The 24,866-nt window shown below is 42.4% G+C and overlaps 1 protein-coding gene across 1 annotated transcript in view; it reads right to left on the reverse strand.

Annotated features, from left to right (window-relative positions):
- The window catches only part of NUDCD1 (NudC domain containing 1), a 51,732-nt gene that overhangs the window by 11,664 nt on the left and 15,202 nt on the right, over positions 1-24,866 (reverse strand). The window contains exons 4-8 of the mRNA XM_079984347.1: positions 23,728-23,911; positions 19,949-20,134; positions 18,990-19,200; positions 13,037-13,181; positions 1,211-1,336 (exon numbers count right to left, since the gene is read on the reverse strand). Of these exons, the coding sequence (XP_079840473.1) occupies positions 1,211-1,336; positions 13,037-13,181; positions 18,990-19,200; positions 19,949-20,134; positions 23,728-23,911 (852 nt within the window). The remainder of the gene's footprint in view (positions 1-1,210; positions 1,337-13,036; positions 13,182-18,989; positions 19,201-19,948; positions 20,135-23,727; positions 23,912-24,866) is intronic.

Genomic DNA, 24,866 nt, shown 5'->3' on the forward strand with positions numbered 1-24,866 from the left:
AGGGGACCCTGCTGAATGGGGCGGCCTATAGTGAAAAGGGACAGATAAAACAGGTTGTGCCAGCCCCCAATTCTACAGCTGCTTTGACTTCTTCTATAATTTTTTTTTACCCTGCTCACCCACCCAAGTCTCAGTAATATAGACCAGATCAGCCTCCTCATCCACAATCAGGATCATGGATGAGGGAGATCTTATTCAGAGCTGACCTGACATTCAACAGCAGCAGCTGCAGGCCCCACGGCTGGCTGATAGGACAACCACAATTCCCCAGATGGTGGGGTTGGCACAACCCCAGATGGTGGGGTTGGCACATGGCACAGCCATTAAGTGCCTGTGCCATATGCCCCTTACCTGGCCTTCCCTACCTGCCCCTATCCCAGGCTTCCTCAACCTCAGCCCTCCAGATGTTTTGAGACTATGGTTTCCAGCATCGCTGACCACTGGCCCTGCTAGCTAGGGATCATGGGAGTTGTAGGCCAAAAACATCTGGAGGGCCGAGGTTGAGGAAGCCTACCCTACCCTAAACCACTGCAAATGACCCCCCTGCTCTCTCCAGTCCTCCCCTCCCAGGCACATCTCGCCTCCAATCATCAACATCATCGTCACACACATGCACCCATTATAAAGTTAAAACAACTGTAGCAGAGAAGCTGCCAGATGAATCAATACGACATGTGCAGCAGTCAAGCTAGGAATAAGCTTTTTCGCCCTTCTCTCCCCTTTGCAGAGGGATGAAAGGCTTGGCCTCTCTGCCTCTCCCTCTCTCCCTCTCTCTCCCATTCACCTCCCTGCCACAAACAGCACCAACCACTTTCAGGCCCCCATAAACCTACACGGAATGTACAGTATATAAACTATGCAGATAAATAAATTTTCAGAATGGTAGGTTTTTCAAATCTTGTACACAGAAATAAGGAGAAACTTACCAATATGCTTTACAACAGAACAAAACATAGCAGCTAAGAGAGGACAATGCCAAAGCGGTGTCTTTTTATTCAAGGACAATCTGCTTTTTAGTACCACTTACACAAATTGCATGTACATTACGTTATTCTACAACACAGACCAAACTACGTGTTGCGCCTGTTCAGAGATCGTCTTTCCTGATGAGTGGAGTCCAGCCCTGGCAGGCCACAATGCAATCCAGTTCTCTGCTGGTAGGCAAGTAATTAAGAAATGCTTATTATCAAGATTATTGTCTTATGCTTACCACATGGGTGACATTGAAGGTGTTACCATCAAATCTGCACAGACTTGTGCTGTCTTCAAGGAAAATGTCGCATTCTTCCAGCTCCTGGGCATTGCATGGAGGGTTCTCTTTGTTAGGGTCTGGATTCTAAATGAAAAATTAATATTATTTAGATTTTTAGGCATTCCAATGGCACATAAAGGTTACACTACTGAAAAATGGGTGAGTGGGAAAAATAGCCACACAGTAAAACTAATACGATAAATAGCCACTAATGCAATACAATATGTACTGTATCAAATATTTCAAAGGTAGTTCAAACAAGCTAGGGCCATGCCATGACCCCAGCAGGAACCCAGGGGGGCTCGACTTGATCCGCATCGACAGAGCTCCCCCTACTGGTGGTTTACCCTTGCAGACTTCCTGCAAGGCGGGCAGGTGTCAGATATACAGTGGTACGTCGGGTTAAGTACTTAATTCGTTCCGGAGGTCCGTTCTTAACCTGAAACCGTTCTTAACCTGAAGCACCACTTTAGCTAATGGGGACTCCTGCTGCTGCCACGCTGCCGGAGCATGATTTCTGTTCTCATCCTGAAGCAAAGATCTTAACCCAAGGTACTATTTCTGGGTTAGCGGAGTCTGTAACCTGAAGCGTATGTAATCTGAAGCGTATGTAACCCGAGGCAGTGGCGTAGCGTGGGGGGTGCAGGGGGGGCCGGCTGCACCGGGCGCAACTTCTGGGGTTAGGGCAAATCCACGGGTTAGGGGGCGCAAATCCACGGGTTAGGGGGCGCAAATTACTTGCCTTGCCCCGGGTGCTGACAACCCACGCTACGCCACTGACCCGAGGTACCACTGTAGTCTGTTGATGCCAGTGCCTAAGCCAATACAGCTCACATTCTGTAACCAATAAAGTTGTAGCCTAAATTTTGCCCATTAACATTAACCTAAATTCTGTGTCCTTGTGTCTTAATTCCCCTGGGGTGGCTTGGGGGTCTTGAAGTGCAAATACCCACGAATGCAATACAATATGTACTGTATAAAATATTTCAAAGGTAATTCAAACAAGGTCTTCTTGAACTTTTGGAATAGGAGTGATATCAAGGAACAAATGCAACATGGCAATCCTCCTTGGGCTGTACCATTTCAGACCGCAGCTGGGACAGCAATTAATTCTTCACATAACATGCTAGCTGTACATATTTGAATGTGCCTTTAGCGCAAGAAAATGTAAAAGCTATGCTGCCTGGATAGCTCAGTTGGTTAGAGCTGTCAGGAGTTCAGCCTACACTCGAGTAGGACCCTGGCAGAGACACAAGCCCGACTGGCATGTTCTCTCCCTCCTGGTCGATGGTTCGGGAGCTTCATAAGCTTTCTTCAGCCCAAACTTCACAACGACTGATGCCAACTGACACCGGCACACATAGGGATCCGCAGAGTTTGTGCAGCATGCGCATGACAGACCTCAACAACTCAGCATATTGGCTAATCTACTTTATTTACATATAAACACACACGGAGCGCTGCAACATGGCTCCCCCTCTCTCTAGCGTCAGACAGCAAAGAGAAAAAGAACAAAGGACAATCGTCCCACTTCATGGAACACAGTAACACAAACATCCTGTCTCCATCACTTCCCACTCTGTGGAGTCAAAACACATACCGTCATGTGAAAGACAACAATTCTATGACTGCAATCATAGATCAGGAATTCTAATAAGAGCATGATACTGAGAATGCAAAGGTTGCAGGTTCAATCCCCATAAGGGACAGCTGCATATTCCTACATTACAGGGGGTTGGACTAGATGATCCTTCCAACTCTACAATTCTATGATTCTAGCACAAGTTTCAAGGACACTATTTTCACTATGGAGGCACTGAACACAAATGATCCAGTGCTCCCAGTGAATCTTTGAAATCACAGCTGCTCAGAGTGGGAGGCTTCTACGACTTCTAGGGCTGGCCATCTGTATAACGGAAAAACCACACACACAGGCCCGACGCAAGGACAAGTAAGACGATAAAGCAATTTGTGAACCGGGAACAAATATTGCATTGTGTAAATGAGCAATACTGCCACAGGCAGAGGTCAAATCAACTGTAAAATGAATGAGGAATATAACAAATCGGCTTGAGAATTTTAAGTTGGGTTGGCATTTATATGCTCCAGCAATGCATTCACTTTGGAAGCTGACAAAAATGGGTAACAAGAAAAGCCGACATATTAGCTTGTTCATGAACAGGCAAGATGAATAAAAATTAGTTCCCTGGAGTTGTTTGCAATTTGCCAGTTGCCATGCTACCCTTGACTGAATATTCAAGGGTCATGTAAACAAGCCAGGAATCTTCATCTTTAAGCACAGGAATGGCAGAAGGAAAACTATCCAGGTTCCATATGGACACCATATATTCTTTGTTCCTGCACTCAATTTGAGTGCAATTTTGATTTTTGAATTTTGTTTTTTTGCTAAATAGCATTGGAGAGCTTCTTGGGCGTATAAAGCAGGATGTAGGTTATGCTTAAAATTCTACAAGGCAGGCTTAAGCGGTATGTGGACCGAGTCCCAGAAGTGCAAGCTGGATTTCGAAGGGGCAGAGGAACCAGAGACCAAATTGCAAACATGCGCTGGATTATGGAGAAAGCTAGAGAGTTCCAGAAAGACATCTATTTCTGCTTCATTGACTATGCAAAAGCCTTTGACTGTGTCGACCACAGCAAACTATGGCAAGTTCTTAAAGAAATGGGAGTGCCTGATCACCTCATCTGTCTCCTGAGAAATCTCTATGTGGGACAAGAAGCTACAGTTAGAACTGGCTATGGAACAACTGATTGGTTCAAAATTGGGAAAGGAGTACGGCAAGGCTGTATATTGTCTCCCTGCTTATTTAACTTAAATGCAGAATTCATCATGCGAAAGGCTGGGCTGGATGAATCCCTAGCCGGAATTAAGATCGCCGGAAGAAATATCAACAACCTCAGATATGCAGATGACACAACCTTGATGGCAGAAAGTGAGGAGGAATTAAAGAACCTTTTAATGAGGGTGAAAGAGGAGAGTGCAAAATACGGTCTGAAGCTCAACATCAAAAAAACGAAGATCATGGCCACTGGGCCCATCACCTCCTGGCAAATAGAAGGGGAAGAAATGGAGGCAGTGAGAGATTTTACTTTCTTGGGCTCCATGATCACTGCAGATGGTGACAGCAGTCACAAAATTAAAAGACGCCTGCTCCTTGGGAGAAAGGTGATGGCAAACCTAGACAGCATCTTAAAAAGCAGAGACATCACCTTGCCAACAAAGGTCCGTATAGTAAAAGCTATGGTTTTTCCAGTAGTGATGTATGGAAGTGAGAGCTGGACCATAAAGAAGGCTGATCGCTGAAGAATTGATGCTTTTGAATTATGGTGCTGGAGGAGACTCTTGAGAGTCCCATGGACTGCAAGAAGATCAAACCTCTCCATTCTGAAGGAAATTAGCCCTGAGTGCTCACTGGAAGGACAGATCGTGAAGCTGAGACTCCAATACTTTGGCCACCTCATGAGAAGAGAAGACTCCCTGGAAAAGACCCTGATGTTGGGAAAGATTGAGGGCAAAAGGAGAAGGGGCCGACAGAGGACGAGATGGTTGGACAGTGTTATCAATGCTACAAACATGAGCCTGACCAAACTGCGGGAGACAGTGGAAGACAGAAGTGCCTGGCGTGCTCTGGTCCACGGGGTCACGAAGAGTCGGACACGACTAAACGACTAAACAACAACAACAACAAGTATTCTAAAGAAATACAAAGAGATAAAAGAGGATATTGACTTACTGGGAAACTTGCATTTACTGGAAGAGGGCTTGCTGCACCATTCTCAGTTACTCCCAAATGAAAACTGATTTCTCTTAAAGGGGATAAACACTTGACTAAGACTAGAAAGAGTAAATCAAAAGCTGAGAGCAGAATTTACTTTTATCCATATATGATTATTTTATATATATATCATTTAAAAATATGAAAGCGATTTAGTGTGTGTGTGTGTGTGTGTGTGTGTGTATAAAATCAGAGTTCATCAACTATCATGGAAAGATGTATTTTTAATTGCAGGCATAAGCCTGGTGGAATAGAATTTTTTTCAGGATGTGTTTGACAGTTTAAACAGAATTTAGAAGATGTGCTTAGGAAAAGCAACACTATACCATTTTCCTTATTATTTTAATACACTAGACTAGCTACTGGGATGCAGGGCCTCTGCTGAGAAATAATGCTCAGCAGCGCAGAAACCATTTGCCCTAGATTCATTGCTTTTAATTCACAAGACCAAACATTTTCCATGTCTAAATTTTTATGGTTCACAGAAGTGAAACCTTGGTCAAAGGTATTATGAATCCAACATTAGGTTTTTCTCTCCTCCCCCCCCCCCGAGTGAAACAATGTGAAGGATATGTAACAGATTTCAACCACGGTTTCCTAGATACAGTGGTATCTCGGGTTAAGTACTTAATTCGTTCCGGAGGTCCGTACTTAACCTGAAACTGTTCTTAACCTGAAGCACCACGTTAGCTAATGGGGCCTCCTGCTGCTGCTGCTGTGCCGCCGGAGAACAATTTCTGTTCTCATCCTGAAGCAAAGTTCTTAACCTGAAGAACTATTTCTGGGTTAGCGGAGTCTGTAACTTGAAGCGTATGTAACCTGAAGCATATGTAACCCGAGGTACCACTGTAGTTATAAAGGCAAAAAAATATGAATCTGAGGTTCTTACATTGAGATTTCTGAAATGTTTTTAATATTAAAATCTTTGAAATTTAAATGACTCATTTGTTAGGGGAAACACTTTTTAAAAAAAGAAGAAAAAGAAACCAGAAAAGGAAAGCAGCAGATTCCATTGCCACTAAAGCAGCCCGACTAGATTAAAGGTCAAATTCCAATAGACTTAGCTTGACAAGCTAATCAGCTTTTACCAATCTATTGCTATCCAGAAGTTTTGGGTGACAATTCCTATCAACCCTAGCAGGCACGACCCTGTCATCTCAGACATCTGGAGGGCACCAGGTTGGCAAAGGCTGAGCTAAACTTTATCTTCATAGTATGCTTGGGATCTTAAATAGCGTTGGTAAGGTAAAGGTAAAGGGAACCCTGACCATTAGGTCCAGTCGTGGCCAACTCTGGGGTTGCGGTGCTCATCTCGCATTACTGGCCGAGGGTAATGTTGCCAGCATGACTAAGCCACTTCTGGCGAACCAGAGCAGTGCACAGAAAAGCCGTTTACCTTCCCACAGGAGCGGTACTGTCAGAGAACTGCCATCAGCTCAGAGACGAGAGGTGGAAGGGCAGCTGGATTACAGGGAGCGTCCAAAGATTGTGGAAAGCAGCACTTCCTCAGCAGAGGAGGGAAGCCCCGCCTCTAGTGGGGAAGAGATGCAGGGCTCGGAGGATGCAAGGAAGAGCCAAGACACCGTGCATGAGCAAAGCGGGGGGGGGGAGCAGGTCCCCCTTTACACAAGCCCTCCTTGCACAGTAGGTTTTCGCGCAGAGAGGGGAGGCGTCAGATGGGGGTCAAGAGACTACTCTGCTGGGGAAAGTTTAAGGACCGCCCACTCTCAGATTCTGCTAGTGACTGAGCAAGACATGGAATTGAGGCGTTCTGCACTGTAAATGTTTTTGCACCAATAATAAAGCCTTTGAAAAGACCAGTGAGGCTCTTGCCTGTTTGCTCTCGAGCAACCATGCTGATAGGCATAACAGGTACCTATCTATCTACTTGCACTATGACGTGCTTTTGAACTGCTAGGTTGGCAGGAGCAGGGACCGAGCAATGGGAGCTCACGCCGTTGCGGGGATTCGAACCGCCAACCTTCTGATCGGCAAGTCCTAGGCTCTGTGGTTTAACCCACAGCGCCACCCGCGTCCCTATAATAGGGTTGGTAAACAAGGTTAAAAACTAACCATGACTTGTTAAGTATTATGCCTGCACCATGTCTGAATAATTACTCTGAAAGGTGCATTTGTTTTTCCACAGGGCTAATCAATCTATTTAAAGATTCTTGCTTTCAAGGATTATCACCATAGTGGATGTCAATCGTCACAGGCTTCTTCAGAGCTGGGATGAGAGATTCTTTCATAACCAAGATAAGAAACAGAATTTTATCGTAGTTCCACCACTGTGCTGAAACCTGAGATAACACACCACGATGCATGGAACCTTGAGAAGATGCTGCCTCCCACCGTAACAAAAGTACACACTCAAAACCTGGGATTAGAAAAGTTCACTCTGTAAAATCCAGAGCAAGGTGAGGTGCTTAGAAAATTATTATGAAGGTTAGGACTGAAAATGAAGGGGATTTGAGTGACTTGAGCACAGGGAGCAGCATTTAATCCTATTGATTATAAGACTTCAGGAGCAGCTGACGCAATGAGGCAATGACACCTACTCAACAGCGGCGGCGCAGCATCATATTCTCTGCATTTTCTCTTGGTAACTTTTAAATGATTCTTCAGGTGCAGAGAGTCCTGCAATCCAAGTCAAAGCATGCTTGGTCCTAAGTAGGTCATACAAAGTTATTGGGACTTCCTAAAACACAAACAGATCTTGAATAGAATTGCAGCAAAGTTATTATAGCCTTGCATATATAGACTTGGGGTTTGGGAGCGTTTTTTTGGGTGGAGGGATACTGAAACAAATGCATATTATAAGTTAAGAGAGTGAACAAAAGCATAGATCTGACATCTCACATTTTAGCTGTTTAATGGTCTTATTATTGTGAACTGTTTAATTGTTCTCCAGGTACAGTATGTGCAGCACAAAATGAAATAAATGGTGCACCGCATTTAAAAATATGATTCACTATTAATTTGTTTCTAAGTGAAAAAGTTAACACATATTTAATTGATGGCAGTTCTGTACCATTCTCACAAACAAAACAATTTTAAAACAAAATAAAAAAATTCCTTCCAGTAGCACCTTAAAGACCAACTAAGTTAGTTCTTGGTATGAGCTTTCGTGTGCATGCGCACTTCTTCAGATACACACTGTGTATCTGAAGAAGTGTGCATGCACACGAAAGCTCATACCAAGAACTAACTTAGTTGGTCTTTAAGGTGCTACTGGAAGGAATTTTTTTATTTTGTTTTGACTATGGCAGACCAACACGGCTACCTATCTGTAACTAAAACAATTTTAATTACAGTGGTACCTCGGGTAACAGACGCTTCAGGTTACAGACACTTCAGGTTACAGACTCTGCTAACCCAGAAATAGTACCTCGGGTTAAGAACTTTGCTTCAGGATGAGAACAGAAATTGTGTGGCAGCAGCGGGAGGCCCCATTAGCTAAAGTGGTACCTCAGGTTAAGAACGGACCTACAGAACGAATTAAGTTCTTAACCTGAGGTACTACTGTACAGTATGCTTTTAGTTCTGAAAACATACACACACACACCAATTCCTGCTGTGTTTACTGCTACTAACATTGTGTTCCAGCAGGCAATTTACAGAAATATTTCTAGGATTAGGAGCTGTTCTTTAGTTTTAAAATTTCCCAGTAAGCCATTTAAACAGTCCAAAGAATTTTTTAGGGTACAAATCATCCTCAAGAGAACATTTTCTCATACCATTTATTGTTTCATCCGGCTTCATTTCATTTTTCTTTTGGTGGGGCTGCGATTTCAAAGCCCCAAAACAACCGTGTGAAGTTCTCCTTCTCACCCCTATCTTCTTGGTAGGTAGTTAGTATGTGTGGGGATGGCAATGGTGATGGAGACAATGTCTGGCTAATTTCAGCTGACTGGGCCCAGTTTTAAACACATAATTCTTAATCAGTCTATTTGTTACAAAATCAAGGCCTGTACAGATTCCTCCAGTATGATAATGCCTGCCACTAATGTGATACAATTATGCAAAAGAGTATTTTAAGAAAAAAGTGGCTTGTCTAATTATTCCCTTGCTGACAGGTATGAAAAGTTGCTTTGTGCAACCTAATGAGGTACGTTTCTTGCCATGCATTTGATTTGTGAATGAACTAGGCAAATTTTCCACTCTTTAAAATATAATAAAGGTTCTTTACCAAGAATTTTTTTGCAGGTACAACAGTTTGATTTTTTAAGATTATTATTAAACATATCTGTAGATAGCCTAACATCCAAAAAACCTTGAAGCGGTTGAAGAGGCTTATGAAAATGAGGTTAAGAAATTATGAATTTATGTGTTTGTTTGTATGTTGTTCTTGTTGTGTCTTTTAAAAATTGGAAAACTAATAAAAAATTTATAAAAAAAAACAAAAAACCTTGAAGCGGTGTAGAAAAGGATCATATATATATATACAATGACAACAGCCAAAATAAAAACTGCTGCTGGAGGCATTGTAATGGTATCAGCTCCATGATCTGCCCAGAAGGAGAACTGGGAGGATCAGAAGTGTTAAGGCACTGTGGTGGTGAAGGAAGAAACATTCAACCAGCCAGAGGACCAAAGGGCAGCTAGTGGAGCATCAATAGCAGGTCCCAAGAAGGGAAATTTTGGAGAACAGGTTATGTGGAGCAGCCCAGTGAAACACAGAACCGAGCAGGTGAGGGAGATTGGATACAGAGGGAAAGTGAAGGCACCAGAGAGAAACAGGCAGAGAAGGAAAAGGCAGCACAGAAGGGGAAGGCAGGCAAGTGTTGCCTCAAAAGCAGGCATAGGCAAACTGGGCCCTCCAGTTGTTTTGAGACTACAATTCCCATCATCCCTGACCACTGGTCCTGTTAGCTAGGGATGATGGGAGTTGTAGTCCCAAAACATCTGGAGGGCCAAGTTTGCCTATGCCTGCTCAAAAGTGTTGCCTCAGTATACGTGAAGGAGCGTCTCCACTCACATCATTCAGACCAGACACCGAGGTCCAGCACTGAGGGCCTTCTGGCAGTTCCCTCACTGCAAGATGTGAGGTTACAGGGAACCAGGCAGAAGGCCTTCTCAGTAGTGGCGCCCGTCCTGTGGAACACCCTTCCATCTGACGTCAAGGAAATAAACAACTATCTGACTTTTAGAAGAAATCTGAAGGCAGCTCCCATAATCCCTGACCACTTGTCCTGTTAGCTAGGGATAATGGGAGTTGTAGTCCTAAAACATTTGGAGGGTCAAGTTTGCCTATGCCTGCTTTTAGAAGACATCTGAAGGCAGCCCTGTATCGGGAACTTTTTAATGTCTGATGTTTTGCCATTTTAAATATATGCTGTAAGCCACCCAGAGTGACTGGGGAAACTCAGATGGGAGGGGTATTACTACTACTACAACAACTACTACTACTTCTTAGTGGGACAGAAGGGCAATGCAAGTTCTGGGGTGGGTGGGGGGAACAACCCCAGTAGCAAATCAAAACAAGGGGAAATAGGGGTATAGGCAGGGTCCTTACACTACAAGAGCCATAAGCATTATTTGCCAATTAGGTTACTGTGGCATAACCATACAGAGGGAATCATGTGATAACAGGAGCCCCAAGCTCAGCATAAGTACAGTGGTCTCTGGAGACAAAAGACATCCTGGCATACTAAAGAACTCCAAGGGCTGTAGGCCTTGGGGTTGGGGCAAAAGATCCCACAATTATTTGAATCTTCCAGTGACTCATAAGATAGAATAAAATGCATGACCAACAGCTACTCTAGAAAGGTTTGGCTGAAAAGTCTTTAGCATGCAGCAAAAACGCAAGTGTGCCCACTGCAGGTGCTTCCACATAAAAGCTCATTCATGAAACACTGGCTATTATCAAGAAGAATCAAGTCTAGCTCAAAAGTTTGCACATTATTGTAGCACAAATAATGTACTACAGCATCTCAGTTGTTTCCAAGAATACAGTGGTGCCTCGCAAGACGAAATTAATCTGTTCCGTGAGGCTCTTTGTATAGCGGTTTTTTCGTCTTGCGAAGCAAGCCCATTGACAGCGGATTAGCGCTATTAGCGGTTTAGCGGCTTTTAGCGGATCAGCTGATAAGCGGCTTAGGGCTTAGGAAAAGGGGGGGAAGGGAAAAAAACCCACAGGAACTCGCAAGACATTTTCGTCTTGCGAAGCAAGCCCATAGGGAAATTTGTTTTGCGAAGCGCCTCCAAAACGGAAAACCCTTTCGCCTAGCGGGTTTTCCGTCTTGCGAGGCGTTCGTCTCGCGGGGCACCACTGTATTTTGAATCCTAGAAGATTAAGTTGAAACATTATAACAAATATGAAGATACATCTCAGTCAAAAAGCATATTAAATAACACTTCCTATGAATTTGTAGCACATTATCAAACTTTCAGTCAAAATAAATAAAGATTTTTTTTTTAAAAAAACCTACCCTTTATATGCATGCCTGTGGGTGAAGAAGGAATAGATTTGAAAACATGGGTGTTGGCTTTTTTTGTTCAAGTAACACCATGTACAGATTTCTGTTCCTGATGTACTTCCTAGACTCAGTTTCATAGATAAGCTATGTGTACCTGACTCCTCCTGTGCCTCCCTGGATGTGGAAGAGACAAGTAGTGCACGGAAATAAGGATCTTGGACAAAAAACGCCCCTATTATCAGCTGTGAAATATTAGAAGGCATGCTATCTCAGTATCTTCTGAAGCTGTTGAAAAGAGCTTCAGCCCACAAAAGCTTAGCGTCACAAGGCATTTGTTAGTCTTTGAAAGGTGCCCTGGGATGCTACTCTAATCACTGTGATAGCAGAGCCTAGAGCCTTGGAAATGGATGCTTTAAATTATTGTTGTCATCTCTCTCTCTCTCTCGCTCTCTCTCTTTTGAGGAAGTAAATATACTGAAGAAAGTACCGTCATCAGGGTAACAATTGAGCCATAATATGGTCAGCCACCACACAGCCCAACCACTTGCCTATACATGAGTCTTTCAACAGTGAAATCAGTGCAGGCTTCTCAGAGTTAAATACATCTTAGAATCCATTGCTGTACTATACCACCCTATCACCAATTCTGACACAGGCAGAAGTGAGCCCCACTTTATCAAGCGTTTGTGGGTCGAACTAGATGCGATAAGAAATCTGTTGGTGCTGCTGAAAACTGAAAGCTTCCCCAGCTTTGGTCGTAACATATAATTATGCAAATGGACGCTGTTAGGTGTTCCCACCAGCACTCCACATTGTTGATCTGCCACTGGAGATTGGGGTGGGAAGCAAAACAATGACATCCACCCAAGAAGTGGGAACTCAATGTAGCATTGGTGTTTTTAGCAGTTTAACTGTTCATCATAACAACCTTGTCCTGGTTTGCTCCAAGCGTCAAGGTCAACAGTAGATGGGTGTTCAAGGGCCACATCTCGTGAACGTATACATATGCATACAAACTTTCTCTCTCTTTCTCTCTCTCACACACACAATCTCTCCCCACTGGACTGAAGGACAGTCCCGCAAGAGAGAGAAGCACTCCTCCCAACCCGCCAAACAGTTGTTCAGAGCTTTCAGGACAAACCACACAACTGCTAAACAAACGCCCACCATGAGTGTCAGTCAATGATGAATGTCTAGGGTCCCACTGGGCAACCAAGGGCAGAGATTCCAGCTAGGAAGGGGGAAATGCCCCAAGCCAAACCTCCCACAGGGCCCTTGCAGACCCCGACTTTACAGCAGAGAAAAGGCAGAAAGGGGTGACTCTTCCTGTGTGCCTCCCCCCGATCCCCGTTGCAGCTGCAGTCCTCTCAGCCTTCAGCTAGTGAAATTTAGCAGCGGTCAGGGGCACTAGCAGAGGGCTGCAGTTTGTCCATCCACATGTGTGCTAGGTAGTAAGTTACATTGACTTACGGGACTCGATTCAGTGAGATTGACTTAAAGATTCTGCTGCAATTTGATAAGACTGATTTCGCTCTTAGAATCAAAAGAGTTCTCTTTGATCAGCACTTTACCATTTCATCAGAGGTTAGATGCGTCAGGCGTTCAGCTATTGCGGCACTCTTGGCTGGATCCATGACATATTCCCCCCGAGAGTCACCAACAATCAGTTCTGGCCACGAAGGTCCCACTTCCTTCTTAATCAGGAAAATCTCCAAGCTGTAAAGAGATGAAGAGATGAATATTGGTAAATTTGATGCGTGGGACAAAATTATCAGTATCAGGTAGTATCCAGCACTGAAGGAGTGGAAAGGCAGCTCATACTATATTTCCCTGTCCCTCCCCACCTACACACATGTACTTTCCCCATCTATGCCCCCAAAATCTTCATCAAAATCTAGATAGGGAACTTTGTGGGCTGCAGTGAAAGGGAGATTCACCTGAAATAACGCAGAGCAACACTGCACCACTTGCACAAGGTCCCTGATTTACATGGGAGAATTTGGAATTTATGCACGATGGCTTTATTACTGCCATAGTAAAATGATTTTGTCCCCAAGATGCCAAAGCAGTTTGACTTTAACAGGAAACCTGCAAGAGGCTCATGTACTAGCTAGCTAGAAAATTGTAGGAAAGCTTTTAAATTGACACTTGGAACCACGCATAATGAAAGAGTTAAAGGCAGTTCTCTCCATTCTATTCTGACCTCCTACTTCCAGCAATACTTGTAGATCTGTTACCAAATTGTACATATAAGTTAGCTTGATATTATACCATCCTCTGTCAGAATGCCATATGGCTGCCCCTTGGACCTTGCCAAAGTTGCTGAAATCCAGGGCTCAATGCAGCAAGCGGCCTTTTAATTTATAAAAATGGGGGAGGAAATATTCTCTAGATTGCATTCGGCAAAGAAGAGGAGCCATATAAACATAACAAATCTCCCATTTAGAGAGTTCGCCTCTCTAAATGTACTCCAAATCTTACATGATAAATTCATATTGTGGAACTCGCAGGGAAGTAACTTGTTTAGTGCTGAAGAATTATACTTCACTTTGGCACTTAATCACAAGCTAATAATTACTAAACCACTCTGGTTTTATAAATTCATAATTTAGATTAGCCACTCATTCCTCCCTTCCCCATACCCATTATTAAAAGGTCACTCTTCTTCTAAATATTGCATTAACTATCCAATGAAAGCTTCACCGAAGGGGGAAAAAATCAAATGGGTAAGACGCAGATGTGGCACGACTGGTACTATTACTGAGATATTCTGGAGCAATTCCAAACCAATTATGAAAACAAGATGAAAACAGATAATCAAATTGACCTCTCTCAGCCGGAGTTAGCTGCCAAACTGCCCCCAAGTTGAATTCCTTACACCATCAGATCCTCCCCACTAAAAACCCTTTCCAGTCCCTTATTGGTTGTATCTGTATTCTAGACGAATTACTAAATATGAGAAATGAAGACAAGCTATCAAATCAGGCGCCTTGTTTCCATTAGTGGCCACCCTGGTGATTCTAGCAGGCGCCAAAGCAATAGACTTCCTTTGCTGTTTGCCTCCATTAACTGGTATTCAGAGATGATGTCTCTGAACAAGGTATCCTAACGAGTTAGTGTCACTAAACCATTTCTTCTCCTTGGCTTATAACTGAAAGCTTTTCTTGTATAGGCTGCTGTTGCTGGTTTTTTGGTTGGTGTCTTAATTTTATTGCATCAGACATATATCAACAGGTTCTTGTATTATGATTTCAATTGTATGCATGTTTCTAAACATATATTGGTTATTAACATAAAGCAACACATATTTGCTACCAATGGAAGCCATATTCGGAAGGCTATTAGTTTTGAAGGGCAGTGTAACGTCTGTTACTTAAGCATGCAGTTGTACATACTACCAGACATCCAAGTCTTCCATAAGCGCTAACATTAATAAAGATTAATTGAGACACAGAAAAGTGAAGTGTACACTTCTCGGAAGACCACCAGGCATATGCAACTGGGCTAGTTCAACAGTTTAAAATACAGTGGTACCTTGGGTTAAGAACTTAATTTGTTGTGGAGGTCTGTTCTTAACCTGAAACTGTTCTTAACCTGAGGTACCACTTTAGCTAATGGGGCCTCCTGCTGCTGCGCCGCGCGATTTCTGTTCTCATCCTGAGGTAAAGTTATTAACCCGAGGTACTATTTCTGGGTTAGTGGAGTCTACAACCTGAAGCATCTGTAACCTTAAGGGTCTGTAACCTGAGGTACCACTGTATATATGAAATATCAAAATGATAAATACACACACACTCTCTTACAAAAACACCCTGATCAATTAACATAGTAGGGCCAGAGGTCCCTAGTATTTGGCCTACCACTGAGGGTGCTCTTCAATATCCTCCCTCAAACAACATACTCCCTTAACTGAACTGGCAAAGTAATGCCACACAGATGGATGGCTTTGCGTCAGAAGGCAAAATGTGCTGGCTTACAATCTGAACCTGGAAGGTCAATTTTTTTAATTGAGTTTTTAATTACATCCACTTAAGTACATCCACTTTCGCTGTATCTCATTGTATGTGCATATTCTGACAAGTTATAATCTATCCAGTGACCATGTGGTGAAGGGCGGTACACAGATTCTTAAATTAGTAGATATATAATGTAGAAGGTAATTTGTGCTGCAAACATTGTGTGTACAAATGAACAAACCCAGCTTCATTCTCTTTTCTTTTTTTGAAGGGAAGATGATGCAAATTAGGTTTACACTCATACATATGCATGGCCCAACTTGCTTTGTTTGCATGATTTTAATGCAAACTTTCAAACATGTGGTCTCCACATGCACAGCTGAAGTGGTATCATTTCACTGCAACATTTTATGAGTCCTCCGTCTTAAGATGTATGACTATAAGTGCTGTTAGCATTTCTCATTTTCCTGTAACTTAGCAGGTGCTAAGACAGGCACAGGCAAACTTGACCCTCCAGATGTTTTGGGACTACAACTCCCATCATCCCTAGCTAACAAGACCAGTGGTCAGGGATGATGGGAACTGTAGTCTCAAAACATCTGGAGGGCCGAGTTTGCCTATGCCTGTGCTAAGATGATCTACAGAGTGCTAAGATCTATTACAGGTTCAAATGTCAAACCCACCTTAATGGAAACCATCTTCCACGTGGAACAGCAGGGAAGCCACTGCTATAGTATCCAGAAGTTCATAACTCATGTCCTCTCAATCTTTACCATGAGAGTGTACTGTCTAAAGGTAACATTTACGTAGTATGCATCTTCTATTTTTAAAAGAAGGCATTGTCAAACTGGGGACAATGAAGATTTGAGTACGGTGTGTTACCTGCTTTAGGCGGCTGTTGGAAAATGGAGAATACTACTAATTAGCATGCCTACTGTGTCATAGTATATTCCACACTATAATTATATATATATTTAATAATCACGCCAAAAAGTTGTTTCAGTGCTAAGGTGCTGTTGTGCAAGTAGGAGGCAAATCTGTGCACAGAAGTGTCTGGTTTTTGCTGGACCATCACTCCTGTTCCTCTGCCAGGTTATGTGTGCAGCAAGAAGAGTGTTGCGCCACATCCCATGCAGTTCCCCAGTCTTCAGGGATTAATTCTTGGGGGGCAACAGAGACTACAGAGGGAGAGCTCTGTCCTGTGTGCAGAACAGATGCTAGCATCCAAGCCAGAACTCTTAACTACTGCAATATGAGCAATGATAAATATCATGTTTATCCTTCCAATACTTCCAAGTTCTAAACGGAGTGTGCATCCTGGTCACAACCATGCTTATTTGGGAAACAGTCAGTGCTTTCTTCCTAGGAAAAGAGGTGCAGGAACTCCAACCTATTTTGGATGGACAACCAAAGCTGTTGTCTTCACCCAAAAACACCAGGATTACACAGGTCTTCTCAGGAGATGAGTGTTCTGGCTGCAAAAGAAGCTCTGGAAACAGCCATAGATTTTAAATGAGGCTTCCCGAAGTGCATGCAAAAGATTATGTCACTGAGGATGGTCTGAAGCAGATATGTTTCAAATATGTACTTCGTTTTGATCTCTAGTTCAACCAAGGCCACCTGGCTAAGTGCGCTGTTCTCAAAGCTATGATGGGCTTGAATCTGGGACCTGCTGCATACAACACATGGGCTCTATAGAATCAAGCTATGGCCCTTCCAGTACCCCTTCTCCTATACAAAAATATCTGTTAAACTTTTTTTTTTTTTTTTTGCCTATTAGAAGGTAGGAGTAGAAAACAAAAGGGGATAAGGAAAAGCAGTATTTTAAAAAGCTTTAAGGGAGGAAAAAGAAAAGGAATCTGGAAGATTGGATCAGTATGCACTTATCTCCATTTCTAAAAATAGAGTACCAAATGTAGCCCATACCACGCCTTTGTTTTCAAACACTTAAGTCAGAGGAAAAACTTGAAACACATTTGTTGTCAAAAATGATCCTTGCAAATGTCTTAATTAGCTTTGTGGAAAGAAAAGCAAGCCAAATCAAACCGAAACACTGACAGCTGGAAGAAAGATAATGGGGATAGGAGAAGCATTGAAATAATCCCATTGTTTTGAACAAGTTAATTTAGATGGAAAGAGCTTTCGCTTTCATGATCAACATATGATATGATTAGAAAAGGCTTTTTTCAATCCCGAAACGATCAAGAGAAAGCACCACTCACTTCACATGCGGTTACAAAATGTATGACTAGAGGGCTATATGCATTTGTATTGAACAGAATTCCTTACCTTCTCTGCAAATAGCTAATCAGAATGTTTAACATGTATCTTTATTTTGGATCTTACGATCTATGTGGAAATGGTTCAATTTGGTTTTGAACATTCTGATGTTTTGTTTATGACTACTTTTGTTATGTTTGCAGTTACGGAATTATTTACATGTCGTAAGTGGCCTTGAGCACAGTTTTAACTTTGGCGTACAAATAAAATGATTGATTAAGGCTGTTAAAACAACAACAAAAATCTCTTGGAAAACTGGATAGATTTTCAAAACTTTAATCTGAAGCAACAGTAGACATCTCTAAGTTATCCATGCCGAGGTGAGCTAAAGCTGAAAATAGTGTTGCTTTCATTAAAATAAATTAACCCCCCTCAGAGAAATCCAATACTGAAACCGGCCTAATGAAAGACATTTGTTTAATGATTGTTCCCATTAAATGGACTGAACAAGTTACATTAGCGTCCAGTGCTGAGTTACTCTCTTCCTTTATTTAAGACTACATACTGGAATTATATAGATCTCTAGATAAATAAATCTATATAGATCTTGCTATAATGGTGAATACATACATGCTGAACTCTAAAGTGTCATAATTAATAATAATATTCTGCGGTGGCTCCCCGTTTGTGGAATGCTCTCCCCAGGGACATTCGCCTGGCGCCTTCATTATACACCTTTAGGCACCAGGCAAAAACGTTCCTCTTTAACCAGGCCTTTTACTGATTGACATCCAATGCATGTTTAAAATGTGTTAGGGAGGGGGGGATTATTGGGTTGCTTTTGTTTTTATTATATATTTTGTTTTTTTTATATTGTGACTTTATCTTGTGATCCGCCTTGGGACCTGCGGGTATAGGGCGGTATACAAATTTAATTAACAACAACAACAACTGCATATAACCCACTAACTTTGCTGTTGTAGCAGCCTGCTTAGAGGCACAAAAGGTAATAGTATTAAATCACAAGCATTCATTGAAGAGAAGACATGATTTATCAGCAATTCCTATCGAGCAACAAATGTACTGGAAATAGTGGAAGGCCCTTCCTCCTTGTTCAAATTCTGTTCAAATTCCATTGTCTCTCTTTATAAAATGTCTACGTACGACTAACTGTGACCAGTTTCTGTTTCCGTGAAGAAAAGGAAGCAGCCTGCAAGAAAAGGAAGCACACCGAATAAGACAGCTCAGGTTCACAGTATTACACACTTTAGTGCCCAGGGCTATTGAGCTACTTAGGCATTCAGCTATACAGACACCAGACTAGACTACTCAGTACTGCAAGAAATACCTATTATTTTCTTTAATTATCCACGTGGAGCTTTCGTGATCAATCGATGAAAAAAGCGTTCCTTCTAATACAGGGCTGAGGGGATCTTTCAGTGCGACACTGAGATGGCCTGGAGAAAAACGGACTTGAATGTCCTCTTTGGCAAAGTCTTCTGGTAGCTGAAAAGTAACCGTCAAATCATCTTCAGTCTCTTGCCAGTAGTAGAGAGGTTCTACAAACCAAGAACACAAAAAGGAATGGATCACTGATGGTGAACTGCAACACTAAGCACACCTGTAGGACAGGCAGGGTGGTGTAGTGCCTGGAATGTTAAGACTACGACCTGGTAGAGATGTGAAGGCCTGCGAGAAAAAACCTGGAAATTTTCAGAAAAAGATCTTTCTCTCTCCCCTTCCCTGTTTTTTTCTGAAGTTTTTTGAACAAATCTTTCTACCTTAACATGGAAAACCTGTGCCAGAACAAAACAGAAGTTAAGAGGAGACCCCTTGCATAAAACACAAACATCACACTAAGATTCCCCTCTGTAATCTATCCAACAGACCAAGCGCTCCCTGTAGTTTCAACACAGCATCATATAATCAATTAAGTGAAATGCTGAGCATGTGGAGAGGGGAAGCAATAATTTTCCTAATCCCTGCAGGTGATCAGCTTTTGTCTTGAGGCATGTACTTGTTAAGTCTGCTGAATCCTCAGGTAATGGTCATCACCCTTCCAAATAAACAAGCTGCATCTTGCTCATTTGGAGAAATGACAGGTTGATTTCTGCACAGATAACTTTAAAACCATACTACTAAGACTTAAGACAGCACTGAATGTAAAGTGCACTGCATTTCTAACACAAATATAAGCTCCAAGACCATGCTTTGTTCCCTAGTGTGCCCTGAAAGGTGAGATAGAAAATTATAAAGCAATAATAAATGAGCTAGTAGTCTAACCTATTGTCAGGAATGCAAGGTTACCTTTTTTATTTTCCTCTGCTTTCTCCTTTTCACTTTTGTCGTGCTTATCCTCACCATTCTGTGTGAGAGCATAGGGCTTGTACGAAATAACCATCAGGCCATCGCCACTTGGCTCTATAGCTGCATAATGCGGAACTGACTTTCCTTGAAGAACTCGACGCTTGGAGATTTCATACCCATGATCACCTGATCAAAAGAGAAACAATTCCTTTGAATTTGCTGACACCACCCAACTCTGCTCATCCCAGTTTTTAAAGAACAAAAATCCACCACACTGGCTGGTTGACTTTAACAGAAATCAACACGTTCCTTAGTTGGAAGACCTTGAACATACAAAAAGTCAATGCAGAAACACTGAGATAGGTGACTGCAGGCTTTTCAATCTAGCAGGCTTTCAATATTCCTGGCATGACAGACTGCAAGGTAACCCCCAAAGCACTACTTGAAAAAAGTCAATTCTATCTGATTGCAGCGTCATGGGGTAACAGTGTGAGAAAGACGTCAAACAAACACAAACATCTCCAAGGTTTATGCTCTTCGACAAGCCTTCTAGCATAGTACAGTGGTACCTTGAGTTAAGTACTTAATTCGTTCCGGAGGTCCATTCTTAACTTGAAACTGTTCTTAACCTGAAGCACCACTTTAGCTAATGAGGCCTCCTGCTGCTACTGCACCGCCGGAGCATGATTTCTGTTCTCATCCTGAAGCAAAGTTCTTAACCCGAGGTACTATTTCTGGGTTAGTGGAGTCTGTAACCTGAAGCATATTTAACCCGAGGTACCACTGTACTGTTGACTCTCACCTACAGGACTGTAATGAAGACTATTTCTAGGCAAATGGTCTCCAGAAACCATTTCTGACCCCATTCCTGGAGGATTCATGCTGCTTTTAAGCTTCCTGGGTACACTTGGCTCTGCTCTCATTACCTCCCTCTCTCCAAAGACAATTAAATCTGTAGCCAATTTGGAGAGTTTGATGAGACCATTTCTTTGTTTCCATATGCCAAGTTTCCTCCTGTCATATTCTGACTAAAACCTATATGGAAGTATGTCCTAAGCCTCTTCTACCCACTTCCCACGTCCTCTGAGGCACCCTTGCTAATATTTTTTTTAATTGCAAATAGAGAGGTTTGCTAGTTGTTAAGGATTTGCCCCTCTGTATAGCCTTACAGAAGAATAGGTCCCTAGAATGAGCCCGTTTCCGCTTTGTCTTAACCTAATTTAGTAGCCCGTTTTGTTCATAAGATGTCCCCTCTAATAACTAGCATCTCACTCCTCTGTTGTTGCACAAAAATGCCAGTGTGCATTGGGCTTTCCTTGGATTCTGGCTGCAGGTATGCAAACCCACCCCACCCATCTAGGTGTTTCCATTTATGCCAGACATAGCTTGCAAAACTGGGTAGCCCCACACAGAGGCTTACCTGAAAAATAAGCATATTTCAGAAAACAGTGAAAACCCTGATACAGTATTATTCTAAGAATTGTTTTCTCCTTAAATACATACACTTAAATAAATACAGCACTTTTCAGCAACCTGAAGCAGCTACATAATAAATATCCAGGCTGATAACAATACGAATTCATTTTGCTGCTCTAAAAGAGGCAATTCTCTATTGATCTTCTAGCTATTTCGTTAGCCTTTTCTTTCCTAAATTTGCTCTTTTATGGTTTGTAATTAAAACCCAGCCCCCCCCCCTTTAAAAGTAACCACCAGTACTGTGTTGGAAAGACCTCAGGAAATGCATAAAATTAGATACCAATAACTGCTACAAGAAGGCAGCAGGATCTGTTGAACACAGGAATACAAATAAAGGCCATATTAATATTTACCGCAAGGTTCTTTGCACCAGCAGGTAAGCTATTCTAAAAGATGGCTCTAAGGAAACATGGAGTTTCTGTTCCCGCCAGCCATGACTGGTGCCTGAGGGCACTGAGTATTTCTGTACTGATCAGCTGCGGAGGGGAATGAGAACTTAATACTGCCTTGATCTTCTTACTGTTTAGCCTTCATGTGGGATGCACAGGAGTCGTTTGTCTATATGAAAGAGTGGCACTGCAGTGAAAAATATTTTTGAAGAAGAAGAAGAAGAGGAGTTTGGATTTGATATCCCGCCTTTCACTCCCTTAAGGAGTCTCAAAGCGGCTAACATTCTCCTTTCCCTTCCTCCCCCACAACAAACACTCTGTGAGGTGGTACCAGCAGGAAAGAGCAGTATCACAATGGTTTTACTGTGGGCATTTTTTTTTTGTAACGTATGTTGTTAGCCATCTCCAGAATACTTAACAGAGAGGCAGGGTACACAGTATTTTGGTGGTGGGAACAATAGTACAGTGGGACCTCTGGTTACGTACTTAATTTGTTCTGGAGGTCCGTTCTTAACCTGAAACTGTTCTTAACCTGAAGCACCACTTTAGCTAATGGGGCCTCCCGCTGCTGCCGCACCGCCGCAACACGATTTCTGTTCTCATCCTGAAGCAAAGATCACTCTCCCATCCTGTGGTTTCAGAGACGGGTATTCAGAAGCATTGCTGCCTTCAACTGTGGAGGCAGAACATAGTCATCATGGCTAGTAGCTAAAATCCTGGACCGAAAATTCTGGACGCAGTACAAAGCCAGATGGACTGGCTGGATATTTCTTATCTTATTTCCTTGATGTAGACTGAAACTACACTGACGATGAACATGATACAGTGGTACCTCGGGTTAAGTACTCAATTCATTCCGGAGGTCCGTTCTTAACCTGAAACTGTTCCTAACCTGAAGCACCACTTTAGCTAATGGGGCCTCCCGCTGCTGCCGCACCGCCGCAACACGATTTCTGTTCTCATCCTGAAGCAAAGTTCTTAACCCGAGGTATCATTTCTGGGTTAGCGGAGTCTGTAACCTGAAGCGTATGTAACCCGAGGTACCACTGTATTGGTAAAACATCATCATGCTGCAACTATCCCAAGTCCTGCAGGAGACAGCTAACTAAGTGAAAAGGCAACTATTGTCCTGTGACAATATCAAATCACAGATTTGGTATTACAAAATGCCATGCGGAGTTCTCCTCTTCAGGATGCTTCACGCCATTCCTTCCCCTTCCATAACTCCTCTATTCCATTAATGTTTGCTCCAGTAAACTTGCATTCAATGCCTTCTAAGAAGGCTCGGTCCTCACTGGGCTGTTTTGGGGGTCCCCTCCCACTGCATGTTAGAAGCTGAGCATTTGGCCCTAAAAGGTGGTCTGTAAATACCTTAAAAATAAATAAAAGTGCTTTCCCTTTTAAAGACTTGTTTATCTTCTGTGCAAAATGTGGGTTCCCCCTCTGCAGCCTGCTGATACCAGCTCTTGTGCACAGATGCTGGACTACAGAAGGATCAGTGCTCTGACAACTGAGTTGCAATTAGTATCTCATAATGATTTCAAGGGAGAAAGGAGAAGTTGCAAATGTGCTGCTTGCATCTGTCCTTAATGTCTGGTTTCAGTTCCATGTGTACACTAACAAGGGGCACACAGCAGCCACATTTCCAAGACACCCATTGACTTAGAAGTCAGCCCCACTGATTTAAATTTGATTTACAACATGCTTGTTGCCTTCCTCAGTGACTGTTTTGACTCTCAGGGATCCAACAGTCCCCCAAATGACTTCAGATTCAGATCCTTCACACAACTATCAAAAAGATGACAAACTTATTTCCAGCTACCCGAGCCACTGGAATGGCAATTTCCTAAACATATAAGGAGTACGAGTCTCTTTTTCAGACACAAAGAAAGCAACAGCAAGTAAAATACTTACTCTCCTTGGTTGTTTTTGTAATTGTGACCCATTCCAAGGAAACATGGAAGCCACTGCCTTGTACATCCAATTCATCTTTTTCTACGCGAAGGAGTAGTACACCCACTGAATGAGCATCAGACTGCAGAAAGGAGATGCTGTGGACTATAACAAAGGGACTCCCGAATTCTTCATTGAATAGTATCTGAGAAGAGACGGTCTTTGTGAATGCTACTGTGTCATGCCTTCTGAATGCACAATGCATGTTTCAGATCAAACAGATAACTCAAGGATGAGACAAAAATACAGTGCAGAGTGGGGTGGGGGAGAAGATGACACAGGAATGTTGGGTTTTGGTGGCACCTCTGCTCTAGTACCTGGTTCCACAAGAGTTATTACCTTTTGGAAAATGCTGATAAGGTACACACAACACTCAATTTTCCAAGACATCCATCCAGCTTTATTGGTACTGGGAGTGTTATTACTTGAGAGGTTTAAAAATTCGCTGAAAGCATAGCATCATTTTCATTTCAAGCATAGATTTTTCTTCCCATTTTTATTTGTTTCATGCATATAAATAATTTGTTTCTGGTGCCTACGAATCTGACATTCCCACCACCCCTGGAAACTAGATAATTTCCACTGTCTAATAAATGTGTGGGCAATGTACAGTCCGAAGAAACTAACTTGATAATGACTCTGCATTTTAAGCCCTGTAATTAGAAGGAAATGGGTTTTGAATAAGGGTTTTGAGCTGTCATCAACTTTAGTCAAAAGTATTTAAAAAATGGGTAGAAAAATTGACTGCAATCATGCTTTGTTACCAGTAAGCACCAGTGTATTCACTGAGCAGTTTTTGAGCATCAGGGAGCAAGCAGAGGGAAGAAGGAAGTTGCTGACTTCTCATATAAATGTTTTAATCAATAAATAAGCATTTGCAACCATTGTTACCTAGGTTTCAGTATCTGTATTTTCCAACTCCAGATTTTGCATTAACCCCAAAGTTTTATTGTATGGCCTTTGTTGTAAACTGACACAGAAATAAAATTCAAGTTATACTAATGCCTGAAAATTTGGATATGCACTTGCTTAGGACAACTTTGCTTTTTTACACAACTGTTCACAGGAAACCATTATTACTCTTTCATCTGGAAAATCAG

The sequence above is a fragment of the Podarcis cretensis genome (genome assembly GCF_951804945.1).
Source record: "Podarcis cretensis genome assembly, chromosome: 7".
Lineage (NCBI taxonomy): Eukaryota > Metazoa > Chordata > Lepidosauria > Squamata > Lacertidae > Podarcis > Podarcis cretensis.